This window comes from Martes martes, assembly GCF_963455335.1.
Source record: "Martes martes genome assembly, chromosome: 17".
Taxonomy (NCBI): domain Eukaryota; kingdom Metazoa; phylum Chordata; class Mammalia; order Carnivora; family Mustelidae; genus Martes; species Martes martes.
Window position 1 is genome coordinate 46,833,685 of NC_137905.1, and position 13,891 is coordinate 46,847,575.

The 13,891-nt window shown below is 43.5% G+C and overlaps 1 protein-coding gene across 1 annotated transcript; it reads left to right on the plus strand.

Moving 5' to 3' along the window:
- Nucleotides 1-2,381: 2,381 nt before the first annotated feature.
- CXCL17 (C-X-C motif chemokine ligand 17) lies at nucleotides 2,382-13,563 on the plus strand (the record flags this gene model as incomplete). The annotated part of the gene is made up of 4 exons (XM_080828770.1): nucleotides 2,382-2,460; nucleotides 11,417-11,497; nucleotides 12,150-12,251; nucleotides 13,165-13,563. 4 exons carry the CDS (start codon nucleotides 2,382-2,384, stop codon nucleotides 13,260-13,262), a joined length of 360 nt encoding a protein of 119 aa, XP_080684896.1. The 3' UTR covers nucleotides 13,263-13,563.
- Nucleotides 13,564-13,891: the final 328 nt, after the last annotated feature.

Genomic DNA, 13,891 nt, shown 5'->3' on the forward strand with positions numbered 1-13,891 from the left:
ACTCAAGGCTTTTTAAAAGATTTTATTTATTTATTTGACAGGCAGAGATCACAAGTAGGCAGAGAGGCAGGCAGAGAGAAAGGGGGAAGCAGGCTCCCTGCTGATCCCAGGATCCTGGGATCATGACCTGAGCCAAAGGCAGAGGCTTTAACCCACTGAGCCACCCAGGCGCCCCTCAATAGGCATTTCTGAATGTCTACTAAGTATACTGTGGAATCAGGAAATCAAATGGGGCAGAATGGTATTTTCTCCCCACTTTTCCCTTATCTCCTTCCTGAAGGGGGAGCTTTGTAAGGCAGAGAGACTGTGTTAAAACAAATAATGTTCTCAAGATGGGCTCTAAGTAGTTGTCAATATTAAGAAGAAAAAGGTCTGTTTGTCTTGGGGGTGTTTTATATAAATGCACCTGAGGGACCCAAAGCTCCTTCCCATGGTATCCGGGACCTAACCCCCGACCCCAAGTCCTTGGAGGGGAAAAGCAGACCGAAGGAACTGACAGGGAGCCAGGACTGAGGGGAGCATGAGGGAGGGCTGAGGAGCTCACTGACCCTGCACCAGCCTGGGAGCGGACTGACAGATAACTCAGTGGGCAAAGGAAAGCACTCCCACCAGGTCCCTTGTGGCATATGACCATTTACCAGTGAAATTTTCTTTCTGATAATGGACTGAACTTTTTACATGCTTCCTAACAAACCAGGCCTAGTTAAAGTGTTACAAGAATATCGCTTAATTCAACAAACACTGATAGAGTGCTCCCAAAGTGCCAGGCCCTACATAAGTTCAGGAACACAAAAATGAACAATAACAGCCCTTCCCCCCACTGCCCTCAAATATCACCATCCAATTAGCTCCACGCTTCTTCCCTGTGCTGTCCTACTCTCCAGCCTCCACCAACCCAAGTCCTACCCTATCAGCAAGACCCCTCCCAAGCTCCACCTAACCCAGAGTCCCCTGAGTGACTCTGAGCCCACGATGAACTCCTGCCTCTTCTGGAATGTGGTTCCATTTCCATCTCTAGGTTTTATAAATATATATCATCTCTCTGGTTAGATTTGAGCTTCCTGAGAACAGAGACCATTGTTAGAATTTTCCAGAGAAACCACATCCATGATTTGTATCAGACCAAGCTCAGACCAAGCCCAAGCCTTCAACTAGAGGCCAGTCCCTCTTGTGCCTGCTTCACGAAGGTGCTTTATAAACTTTGTAGTAGCAAAGTCTATAATCTCCCACATTGTCAATAAGCAGCAATAATTTGAAAATCGAGAGGTTAAGAATGATCATACAGAAATCAAAAAGGGCTTGACTCGTGCCTTGCCTCTCCCCTCCTCTTAGGTCAAACAATCAAGCCACCAGTTCTCACTCCTGCCTGGAGGCTGCCAGGGAGGACTTCCTTGTAAAACTCCCCCTCAGTCCCCGAAAATACCACTCAGCATTCAAGCCCTTCTCTCCTCTCTTTGAGCATATTTCCCAAAGTCTCTGAAATGAGTCAAGTTTAGTAAGTACTGATGTTCTGTAACCCTTAATGATTACTCTAAATAGAATTACCTTCTTCTTTTGCCTTGGGCTCTTTCCAAACAAGGTCTGGAGCCAACAACCCCAAGAGCACAGGCAAACACCCTTTAAGGGCTCCTTCCCTCCTGCGGTTTCTGTTTCTCAGAGCTTCTCGGATGTGAAGCCCTGGGGGTCTTCCACCAACCCAGTTCCTTCTCCTTCAGTCTGGAGCAACAAAGCCATAGCCACCTTCCTGATGAACAACAAGCAGGCCCAGTTTGACCCACTGCTTCAGGGGCAATGTCCTGAGCAAGAGAGAAATAGCCTCTCCTCTGCAGTCCTCTCTCCTTTCCACCTTCTGTGGCCACAGAATTGGGAGGAAATTGTAAACACAGTGAGGACGGGACTTCTCAAGCAACACTCCTGTGGCTCCAGAGGCCCCGACGACAGAGGGAGACAGATCATACCATCCTCTCTTCTGCTGACCCTTAGTACCTGCTTTCTTGCCCAATATTAAGCTAGAAAACATCACCAAAAAGTACAAGGAAATTCAAAGAACAAAAAGATTTGGGGAAGAAGTCATAGCACCCTGGGAGGTAGGGAGCGGGTGAGGAGGAGGGGAGGGAACCAGTATTGCTGCCAAGTTGTCAGTCACCTTCTTGTGTTCTTAAGAATGCTTCATTTCTTTTGTTTGGTCAGTTTTTCCTCCCAGATTCCTGTAAACCTGTTACCTAATGAGGTCAGCGTCACTAAGCCGTTCTCGCCCTCTAACAGGAATACTGGCCAGGGATTAAAGCCCAGACCACCATCCCAGGGAAGACTTCGGGAGCCTCCAACTGGGAACCCTCCACACTCTCTTCAAGTGACTCACAGCAGCACCAACAGTCGCAATGAAAATTCTAATCCCTTTCCTCCTTCTGTTGCTGCCACTAATGCTGATGCCTGTGGTCTCTAGCAGCCCAAATCCAGGTAATAAGATTAATTTTCTATAAAGGGGAAATGGGGCGGGGGGGGGGGTGTCAGAACACAGAAGAAAATGTGGCAAAAAACCTGCAACAACCATGCATTGAAATGTAGCCCCTTCCAGCTACAGGGATTTGAGACAAGTTAGTTTCTGCCAGTGCCCGGTTCCTCATTTACAAAAAGGAGAAGACTATACTTACATCCAAAGAGTGTTTCAAGAGCAAAATGAGATAGTGAGATAGTGGGTATCAAAATGTCTGAAACTGTAGCTGCAAAATACAGATATATACTGGCTCAATAAAAATCTGCTCTCTGGGGGCGCCTGGGTGGCTCAGTCAGTTGAGCTTCTGCCTTCAGCTCAGGTCATGATCTCAGAGTCCTGGGATTGAGTCCGGCATTGGTTTCCCTGCTCAGTGGGGAGTCTGCTTCTCTTCTCTCCCTGCTCTCTCTCTGTCAAAAAAATAAAAATAAAAATCTGCTCCCTTACCTTCTGCCCTTTATCCCTTCCCAGAAGAGCCAGTCTTGGTGAAGGCGGTATAAAGGTATTGAAGGCAACTGTACATTCACGGAGGATGAGAAGTCCTTGCTTATATTCTTCAGGGGCACCTGGGCGGCTCAGTCATTAAGCGGCTGCCTTCAGCTCAGGTCATGATCCCAGGGTCCTAGGATCGAGCCCCACATCGGGCTCCCTGCTCAGCAGGAAGCCTGCTTCTCCCTCTCCCACTCCCCTTGCTTGTGTTCCCTCTCTCTTGCTGTATCTCTCCCTATCAAATAAATAAATAAAATCTTTTTTTAACTATTCTTTATAATACACCGGAATGCCACCAATAATTTTTAATGGTATTTAATGGTAAAGTAAAAAACTAGAAAGATCGTATCACCGGATAGTATCTATATTGGAAGCTTTAGCCATACTAAGCTCACGTTTTGGGAAGCAGGCCTTAGGTTAAAGGCTCCAAATCAGCCCCAGCTTTCACTACATCTCAGGTGGGCTCACCATTAGCAGAACAACCATGCAGAAGAGAGCTCATCCCATGTATGTTTCTACTCAAGAAAACCAACTCCTCAAGGGCTAGTTTGAGGTAAAATAGCTTTTTTACATATTTAACAACAACTTGATCCTTAAAATCAGGAGCTCACCTTACTCCACCCCAATTTTATACTTCCCTTCCCTTGTAGAGAGAGATCTCTGGAAGGTGCTGGACCCCATAGTTCCAGGGCCTAGACTGCCAGTCAGGAGGGGAAGGTTTTTCCATCATGGTGACCAACACCAAGGCTAGAGTCCTTACCCTTGATTCAAAGCCCTAACCACAACCTGCCTTTCCAATCCACTCCTCATCTCACTAACAAGTGCTCTGTGCTCCACCTAAACTAGACTGTTGGCTGTTCCTCGAACGGGTCTTGTGCTTCCCCACTGGCTTAAATTCTCTCATACACTCAGCTCAGAAACCACCTCCTCCTCTCAGCCTCCCTGATTCCTCTCTCAACCAGATATGAGCCCTCCGTCCTACGAACATGCTTAGTCCAAACGTGACCCTCTCTTTGCATTTGTCATATTCTGTCTCATACTGAAGGTATTTGTGTGCCTTTCCTACCTCCACCCCTGCCCTTCTAGACTGCAACCTCCTTGGTAGCACAATCTGGTATAGTGTTTCCATATCCCTCATTCTATCCAGCATAGCATTCAGTAAATATTTGCTAAGGGAAAGAATAAATGCTCAGGTTTCTAAGTTCGAAATGTTGTCCTTAAAAGACTCTACACCTGGGTTTGATAGCAGCTCTATTAACATTTGGGGCTGGGCAATTCTTTGTTGTAGCTGCTATTCTGTGTGTTGTAAGATGTCCAGCAGCACCTGTGTGGCCTCTATCAACTAGATACCAAGCCCCTCCACCCCTACCCCCAGTTAAGATAGACAAAGTTAACTCCAGGCATTGCCAAATGTCCCCTGGAGGGGGTAACCACCTCCAGCTGAGAACCCCTGCTCTATAACAATAGTTCTCAAACCTGGTGACACGTTTAGACTTTCCTAGATCTGTAGACTCAGCCTTGGAAACCAGGGAACCTAGATCTAAATCCTCGATCCACCCTAACTTTGCAGCCCGAGACAAGCTGCTTCACTTTTTGAAGCCCGTTTTACCATATTAAAATGAGTAAAATACCATTTAGAACATAATTGTCGTGAATATTAAATGATCTAAAATGAGTACCTAGCAAGGATTCAATAAATGGACTGAGTAAAATATCTCACGTAGCTCCTAAAAGACAGCAATGAATTGGGGAAAGCTCGCTCTGCCGCCAGATGGCGCTATTACAGACGTACCTGGCTCCATCCCAGTCTCTTAATCCAGTTTTGCAGCACCTCTCTGGCTGGAGGAAACGACACTCCCCACCTTCCCATCCCCCCAAAATTCTCAAAATAAAATCTGATCTTACTTTATCTCTTAAAATAACCACATACATGCACAGTGTGTTTTTCACAGAGAGGAAGGAGAATAGATAAGAATATATGAAAATGTTCGGAAACAAATCACTTATAATAATAAATTACTTATATCATTAACTATGAAGTTATCTACAATAATTGTTGAAATGTGCTAAGTAATCCTATGTGGCAGGCGATGTTTTTTTAATTTTTTTATTTCTTTTTATTTTTTCTTAAGATTTTATCTATTTATTTGATAAAGACACAGTAAGAGAGGGAACACAAGCAGGGGGAGTGAGAGAGGGAGAAGCAGGCTTTCCGCTAAGCAGGGAGCCCAATGTGGGGCTCAATCCCAGGACCCTGGGATCATGACCTGAGCCAAAGGCAGACACTTAACTGACTGAGCCATCCAGGCGCCCTGAGATTTTATTTATTTATTTGATAGAGAGAGACACAGCGAGAGAGGGAATACAAATAGGGGAGCAGCAGAGGGAGAGGGAGAAGCAGGCCTCCCACAGAGCAGGGCGCCCCATGCAGGGCACAATCCCAGGACCCTAGGATCATGACCTGAGCAGAAGGCAGACGCTTAACGACTGAGCCCCCAGGCGCCCCTAGCAAGCGAGGTTCCAAGCACTTCATACATATTACCTCATTGTGTCCTCATAGAAATATAATGTATTTTTAAATTCACTTTTAATTTTTCAGACTCAAGAAATGTTATAAAAACAGAGTTCCCAGGGCGCCTGGGTGGCTCAGTGGGTTAAAGCCTCTGCCTTCGGCTCAGGTCGTGATCCCAGGGTCCTGGGATCGAGCCCCGCATCAGGCTCTCTGCTCAGCAGGGAGCCTGCTTCCTCCTCTCTCTCTCTCTGCCTGCCTCTCTGCCTACTTGTGATCTCTGTCAAATAAAATAAATAAAAAATCTTAAAAAAAAAAACAACACAGAGTTCCCGTATATCCTTCATCCAGTTTTTTAAAAATAACATCTTACATTACCGTAACATGATTACCAAAACCAGGAAGTTAGCATTGACATAATACTATGAATGAATGTACTAATATTCAGGTTTGCTAATCATCCTGTTAATGTCCTTTTTCTGGTCCAGAATCCAATCCAGGATACTAACCTGAATAAAGCTGTCATGTCCCCCTGGTTTTCCCCAAGCTGGAGTAGTTCTCAGCCTTCCTTGTCTTTCATGATTTTGACAGTTTTGAAGACTACTGGTCAGTTATTTTGTAGAAAGCCCCTCAGTTTGGGTTTGTCTGATGATTCTTCATGATTAAGATCAGATTATGTGTTTTTGGCAAGAGTACCACAGAAGTCATGTGTGCCTTCTCCATGCCTCACATCAGACGGCCCATGATACTGATCATTCCCAACTACTGATGATATTCATTTTGAACACTTGCTTAAGGTAGTGTCTGCCAGGTTTCTCTACTATAAAACTACTCTTTTTCCCACTGTAATTAATAAGTATCTTGTGAAGAGATACTTTAAGACTATACAAAAAGCAGAGCGCCTGGGTGGCTCAGTGGGTTAAAGCCTCTGCCTTCGGCTCGGGTCATGATCCCAGGGTCCCAGGGTCCTGGGATCGAGCCCCGCATTGGGCTCTCTGCTCAGTGGGGAGCCTGCTTCCTCCTCTCTCTCTCTCTGCCTGCTTCTCTGCTTACTTGTGACCTCTGTCTGTCAAATAAATAAAGTCATTTTTTTAAAAAAATAGACTATACAAAAAGCCTATTTCTTCAAAATCCATTGACAATTCTGACCTTCAACAAAAGTTACTATGGGATTAGCCAAATGGTGATTTTCTATTTCCATCATTCCTTCTACATTTATTAATTGGGATTCTACTATAAGAAAAAGTTTCTCCAGACGCCTGGGTGGCTCAGTGGATTAAGCGACTGCCTTCTGCTCAGGCCATGATCCTGGAGTCCCGGGATGGAGTTCCAGAATCGAGTCCCACATCAGGCTCCCCGCTCAGTAGGGAGTCTGTTTCTCCCTCTGACCCTCCCCGCACCCTCATGCTCTCTCTCTTACTCTCTCTTAAATAAATAAAACCATAAAAAAAAGAAAGAAAAATCTTCTCCTTCTCTCCCATTTACTTACTGAATTATTTTTATGAGTAAAGACTCATGGATGTTTATGGATTATAATCCATTACTATCATTAGCATTGTTGTCATGTTGTCTCAAAATTGACTATTGAGAGCTGCTGCAAGTAGGCTTCTCTTTTTGGCATACCATTTTTTAACAGTTCCAGACTTTCTGATATCACAAGATGTTCCAGCCTCATCTTGTACTTCCCTGGCCCGTCTAGGAATCAACCATTTCTCCAAGGAGCTGTGTTTCCTTTCACGGAGCGATGGTACTCACAAGCCCTGGGCACTAAGGTCTGGCCCATGGCACCAGGAGCTAGTGCTTCTACACCCTCTAGTGGACAAAGCTAGGAACATACTTATCCACAGGCACATACTAATGGACAATTATTAGCCCCATTTTACCAATTAGGTAAATGAAAGACAGAAGTTAGGCAACTTGTCCGAAATCATAAAGCTAATATGTAGTGGAACAGCGAAGTCAAAATAATGATATATCTACCACAAGTCCTAACAAGTGGGAGTTAGCTTCTTTATACATACAGGTCAGTAGAAAGCAACAAACCTAACATTCCAGCATAGACACCCTCTTTGGGACAGAGCGACAGAAATCCGCAATAATAACCACAATAATAACAATCATGTACTGAACACCTACTTGGGCACCGGCCACTGGGCACCCCCAGTAGCTTATTTATTCCTAATTCTCCAAGGTGGATACTACTATTCTTGTTTTACAAACCAAAGAACCAAAAATCAAAGAAGCCGAGACTGCATCGTTAAGGGACAGAGCAAGTAGTAGATGCCACGTCTGCCTGGATGTAAAGTTCATGCTTCTTCCACTATATCAATATTTTCCAAAACTGATTTTCAGTAGGACATAAATTAGCTTTTACTTCAATAGCTATGTTTATGTTAATGCATGTTAGAAAAAAATCTAAGCATGTATCAAACCCCTAATCTCACAGATAATATAGCAGAGGATGAGGCTGGTTTTGTAAATTAAATCTGTTTAAAGAAAAAGTAAGAAGTAAATAATAGTAGATGTAGTACAAGCTACAGAAAGCATCATAAAGGTGGTCCAGAAATGTCTGAGGTTTGGGAAACATAATATTGTAGGAACGTGCAGCTTCATTTTAATTTACGCCATGGAATTAAGGTTGTAAAGACTGCAGAAAGAACGACACTTAAGAAACTTGGACCTGAGTTTTAGCTTCAGCTGGGTCACCATTACCTTTGTGAACCTGGGCATTTCATTTGCTCTCTCTGGGCCTGTTTCCTCATCTGAAAAAAAAAAAGGGATAGTGATTTAGTTAATTTGTACAATCCTCTTACAAGCAATTTAGTAATAATATCAAGAAACATAAAACTATTCTTAACTTTTGACCCAACAATTCCACTTTGGGAAATCTTGCCCAAGACAATAATCTAATGTTTGGAAAACAGTTACAAACATAAGGAATTTTATCAATATCCAAAAGTAAAACAATCTAAATATTCAGCAATGAGTGAAGAGTTCAATAATTTGGAGGTCATATGCTTATTGGGAATGTTAGGTAGTCATTAAAAATGTCTGTTTGGGGGGCACCTGGCTGGCTCAGTCAGTTAAGTGTCTGCCTTGGGCTCAGGTCATGATCTTGGGGTCCTGGGATCAAGCCCCAAGTTATCATTGGGCTCCCAGCTCAACAGGGAGTATGCCCCCCACTCATGCTCGCTCTCTCTCTCTCTCTAGTAAATAAATAAAATCTTTTTTAACACGGTGGGGGGGCCTGGGCACCTCAGTTAGTTGAGTGTCCGACTCTTGATTTTAGCTCAGGTCATGATCTCAGGGTCATGGGATCCAGTCTTGAGTAGGACTCTGCCAGGGCATGGAGCCTCTCCCTCTGCCTCTCTCTCTGCTTGCACTCTCTCTCTTTCCAAAAAAAAAAAAAAAGTTAATAAAAATGTCCATCATAGGGGCGCCTGGGTGGCTCAGCGGGTTAAAGCCTCTGCCTCCGGCTCAGGTCACGATCCCAGAGTTCTGGGATTGAGCCCCGCATCAGGCTCTCTGCTCAGCAGGGAGCCTGCTTCCTCCTCTCTCTCTCCTCTCCTCTCCCTGCCTGCCTCTCTGCCTATTTGTGATCTGTCTGTCAAATAAATAAAATCTTTTAAAGAAAAAGTCCATCATAAAGATGACATAGCAACATGTTTATAAAGTGAACCAAAAAAAAAAAAAAACAAACTTGTTCACATACTATGGTTATCACTGTAGAAAGAAAATCATATGCAAGAAACACACCAAAATACCACCAGATGGTAAGAGTGAAGATTTCTTTATTTGTACTTTCCAAATTTTCTCTAATATAGCTCTATCACATTTAGAATTTAAAAAAACTTCTAACTAAAGACATTCAACTAAATAACCTCCAAGATTCCCTCTGGCTCTAGTATTCTGTGGCCTTCCTCTGGAACTACAAGTAGAGGTCAGGCAAAAGTAAAATATTAGAAAAGTTTAGATGGCAGGGGCTATGTGTGCCTGCTTGAGTTATTTTAATAGCACTCAAAACAGCACATGAGAACATTTGGAAACTAGTACTTGGGGAAATGGTGCAACACCTTCCATCTGTGTGGCAGAAAGGGCACAAGTCTGGGAAAGAGCCCTAGATTGAATCAAAGGATCTCTAAGGGCCCTCTCCAGACAACTTGTCCATTTGCTTATTGTACAAACATTTACCAAGTGCCTGCCATGTGTCAGCTCTATACAGTTGAATGACTATTGAGCCATCGGTGGGAGCAAGATTTTTAGTTTCCTGTAGCACAGAATGAAGGCCTTAAACGACAGAAATTTATTTTCTGACAACTCTGGTATCTCTTTGCCCAAATCTTTTCTTCTTATAGTGACTCCAGTTGGACTGAATCAGGACCCACCATAACGACCTCATCTTAACTTGAACTCGTTTTAACACAGTCACCTCTCTAAAGATCCTATCTTCAAATAAAGTCATTCTGGGGGTTAGGGCTTCATTATAAATTGAGGGGGGGAAATAATTCAATGTCCACAACAGATTTCAAACAACAAACTATACGTATAACTGTGCATTAAGAGAACTGCCTTCAAATACAGTGGGAAACCATGTGAAGGCGTAATTGATTCTTACAGGATATATCAGAAACTACTATACCAAGGAAGCACCAGCTGGGCCCACTTCTAGCTACAGAATCTCAAGTCTATTAACCATCATCCTTGACTGTCATAGAAATATTACCATTTCACAAAATCGGAATCTTAAAAGACAGCATCAGGTGATAAGACAGACTTGACTAGAGGCCAAAAAAGGAATGGATTTGTTCCAGAGGCACAAAAGTAAATACCATCCTCTTACAGTTGAACTGGGATTATGGATGCAAATATAGGGAACATAAAGGTCAGGTGAAGATCCTGACGAGCCTATGGAATAATCTGCTCCTTGTTCTCATTTCTGAAGTCATGAGAACTTTAATGTGTGCTGGGGCTAGGGCGTATTATCGGGCCCTCTTTTTCTTTTTCATAAAGATTTATTTATTTATTTGAGAGAGAAAGAGAGTGAGAGCAGGAGAAGGGTGGGAGGGACAGAGAGAGAGAAACCCAAGCAGACTCCACACTGAGCACAGATGCCAACACGGGGCTCCACGCAGGGCTTAATCTCACAACCCTGAGATCATGACCTCAGCCAAAACCAAGGGTCAGATGCTTAGCCAACTGAGCCACCCAGGTGCTCCTGTCAGATCTTGATTAACGCCCACCTTTTATCCTTTCTTCCATCCAGAAGCCTTTCTTTTTCCACCTACCTCCAGCTAAGCTCTTCTCTAAGCCATATCTTAAACCTCAATTCCTTATCCATTTAAAATATTCCTCTCATGGGGCACCTGGGTGGCTCAGTGGGGTTAAAGCCTCTGCCTTCAGCTCAGGTCATGATCCCAGGGTGCTGGGATCGAGCCCCACATCGGGCTCTCTCCTCAGCAGGGAGTCTGCTTCTCCCTCTCTCTCTGCCTGCCTCTCTGCCTACTTGTGATCTCTGTCTATCAAATAAATAAATAAAATCTTAAAAAATAAATAAAATAAAATATTCTTCTCTTGAAGTATCCTAGAGCCCTGAAAAATGAAGGAGGGGCATCTGGGGGGCTCAGTTGGTTAAGCGTCTGCTTTTTGGCTCAGGTCTTATTCTCAGAATCCTGGGATCCAGCCTGGCATGAGCATTGGCTCAGTGGGGAGCCTGCTTCTCTCTCCCCCACTCTCCCTCTGCCACTCCCACTACTTGTGTGTCCTCTCTCTCTCTCTCTCTCTCTCAAATAAATAAATAAAATCTTTAAAAAAAAAAAAAAAGAGGAAGGAAAAACCAATGATGCAGGTAACACAATACTGGGGGACCATTTCTGTTGGCCCCTTCCCTTTCCGGTGCCTAGCCATGACCTGTTTCCTTCCACCAGGGGTCGCCAGAAGCCATCGGGATGATCGCCAGGCTCCTAGGACGTGGCTCCACAAAGGCAGCCGAGAATGTGATTGCAAAGGTCAGTATCAACAATAGCACTGCACCATCCCAATCCAACTCTCTCCCTGAGCCCCACTCCCGCCCTCCAAACACCAGTGCAGATGTTTTCTGAGCTAACTTCACCCACTGCCCTCTCCACCAGCCCACCACATGTAGCACCAACACTTGTCTTCTTCCTGAGTCTCTGGCAAGAGCAGGACCCCTCCAAGTTCTAGGGGGAGCTGGTTGAATCTCTGGCTGCCCTTCCCCCCTTATTCTTTTCCCCAAGAACCCAGGGCTGCTTTCCAAAAACTTCCTGAATCTTCTTTTCGATCTCGTTAACTCATAAATAAGACTGAAATCAGAGAGGCAAAACGTTTGGCCAAGTTAAGACAGTCAGAAAAAGACACCAGATCTTTTCTTCATTTTTTGGTCTCCTTAATGATATCTTGATGGCCCCTCCAAACCTGCCACCAAATTCTTGCCAATACAGATCAGGCAAAACAACTCAGAAATCCTGGTGCTCATATAACTGGGAATCCCCACTGTTCTGTGTTGACTACTTTCCCCACCTCCACTGCGGTCTGAAAAAGAAACTGGAAGGCAAGGAAGATGGCAAGTAAAGCCCTGCCCTACTCCCTATTCTCAACGATATTAACCTTCCCCTCTAAGTGCCAACCCTGTTATTTCAGACTTGCTCCTGAGAGCCCCTAAAAGAAAACTTATGGCAATGCCTGAGATGCCAAAGAAGCAGTGTCCCTGTGATCAGTTCAAGGCCAGTGTGAAGAAAACCAGTAAGTTTCAAAAACAATGACCTTCCTTCAACCAGAATCACTCTGTGGAATAACAATTCCACATTGTTATTCCATATGATTTCATATGATGGAGCAGGGGTTGAGAATAGACAAAAGAAGTGAAATGAAGACTAAGATAAGCACACCTCTCAGCCCTTTCTACTCAATGTCAACTTGAGGAAACAAGAGGAAGGGAGGTGGATACAGTTTTCCTAATACTAGAAAGGTTCGACCAAATTCTTAGATTTTAGAAGTCCATTGCTTATCAAAGTGGAGGGAGATGGGACTATTGGGGACTTGGTCATCAATCTCTGAAGATATCAAACATAATTTGGTTTCTTCCTTGAGAAGTTTTTAAATGTCATATAAAAAGTAAATTGGCAAATTAAACCGATTGAAATTATGATATTATGAAGGATGAGATAAATCAAGATCCTTATCATCGCTGGTAGAAGTAAAATACAATTTGGTAGTACCTATCGAAAATTTATTTACTTATTTTTAAATATTTTATTGGGGGGGGGCACCACGGTGTCTTGGTTGGTTAAGTATCCAGCTCTAAGGAATGAGGAAGGAAGAATATATCTTTTTATTTTAATTTCTAAATTTTTTTTAATTTTAATTTTTTTCCTTTGGATGAGTCTCACTTTTTTATCATTTTGAAAGCTTTCCTAAAAATTAAAATTTTTTAAAGATTTTATTTATTTGAGAGAGAGAGAGAGCATGAGAGGAGAGAGGTCAGAGGGAGAAGCAGACTCCCCTCCGAGCAGGTAGCCTAATGTGGGACTCAATCCCAAGACTCCAGGATCATGACCTGAGCTGAAGGCAGTTGCTTAACCATTTGAGCCACCCAGGTGCTCTAAAAATTAAATTTTGAAAACATTTTTAACATTAATCTTTATTTTCACCCTAGGGCACCAAAGGCACCACAGGAAGCCAAACAAGCACTGGAGAGCCTGCCAGGAATTTCTCAAACAATGTCAGCTAGCAAGCTTTGCACTGCCTTTATAGGACTCCTTCTCCCAATGAAACATTCTCAGTCAAGATGGTAGAGGACACCTAGAGGATGCCCTCATCCCACTTCCAGCTCCCCTACCCTGTCCCTACTCCAGCATTCTCACAAAGCATTTTCCCCAAGATTATTGCTCCCTCTAGTGCCCTCTTCTCTTGTCAGTCTTTTCCTGTGTGCCTCCTCCCTCCCTTTTCCCAGGCTTAAGCTTAATTACCTGGAAACCCTGTTCTCTTAACTGGTCCCAAATGACCTTACATATAACCAGGCAAGTAGCAAACAGAAAATAAATATTTTTAAATGTAGTAAGTCAAAATCCATTTCTTTCAGATGGGGTCTGGCAACTCATTTAATCCCCACTTTAGCCTGTTTACTGCAAACTCTACCCAGATTCTACACACACTTCCCACCACCAGCAGCCTCATTCTTCCTCTCCACTGCCCAATTTTTTATTCTTTTACCGTTTTAACAAACCTTTTTGAGGTAAGAGCTAAGTGGAGCAAAGACAGCAGGTGTAGGAACGAATCTGACATGATCTTACTAAAGATAATGTAGATTAAAACAAAACAAAACAAAACAAAAAAAACCTGGCAGTCTCCCAACACACAAAATGCCTAAATACTAAATACTA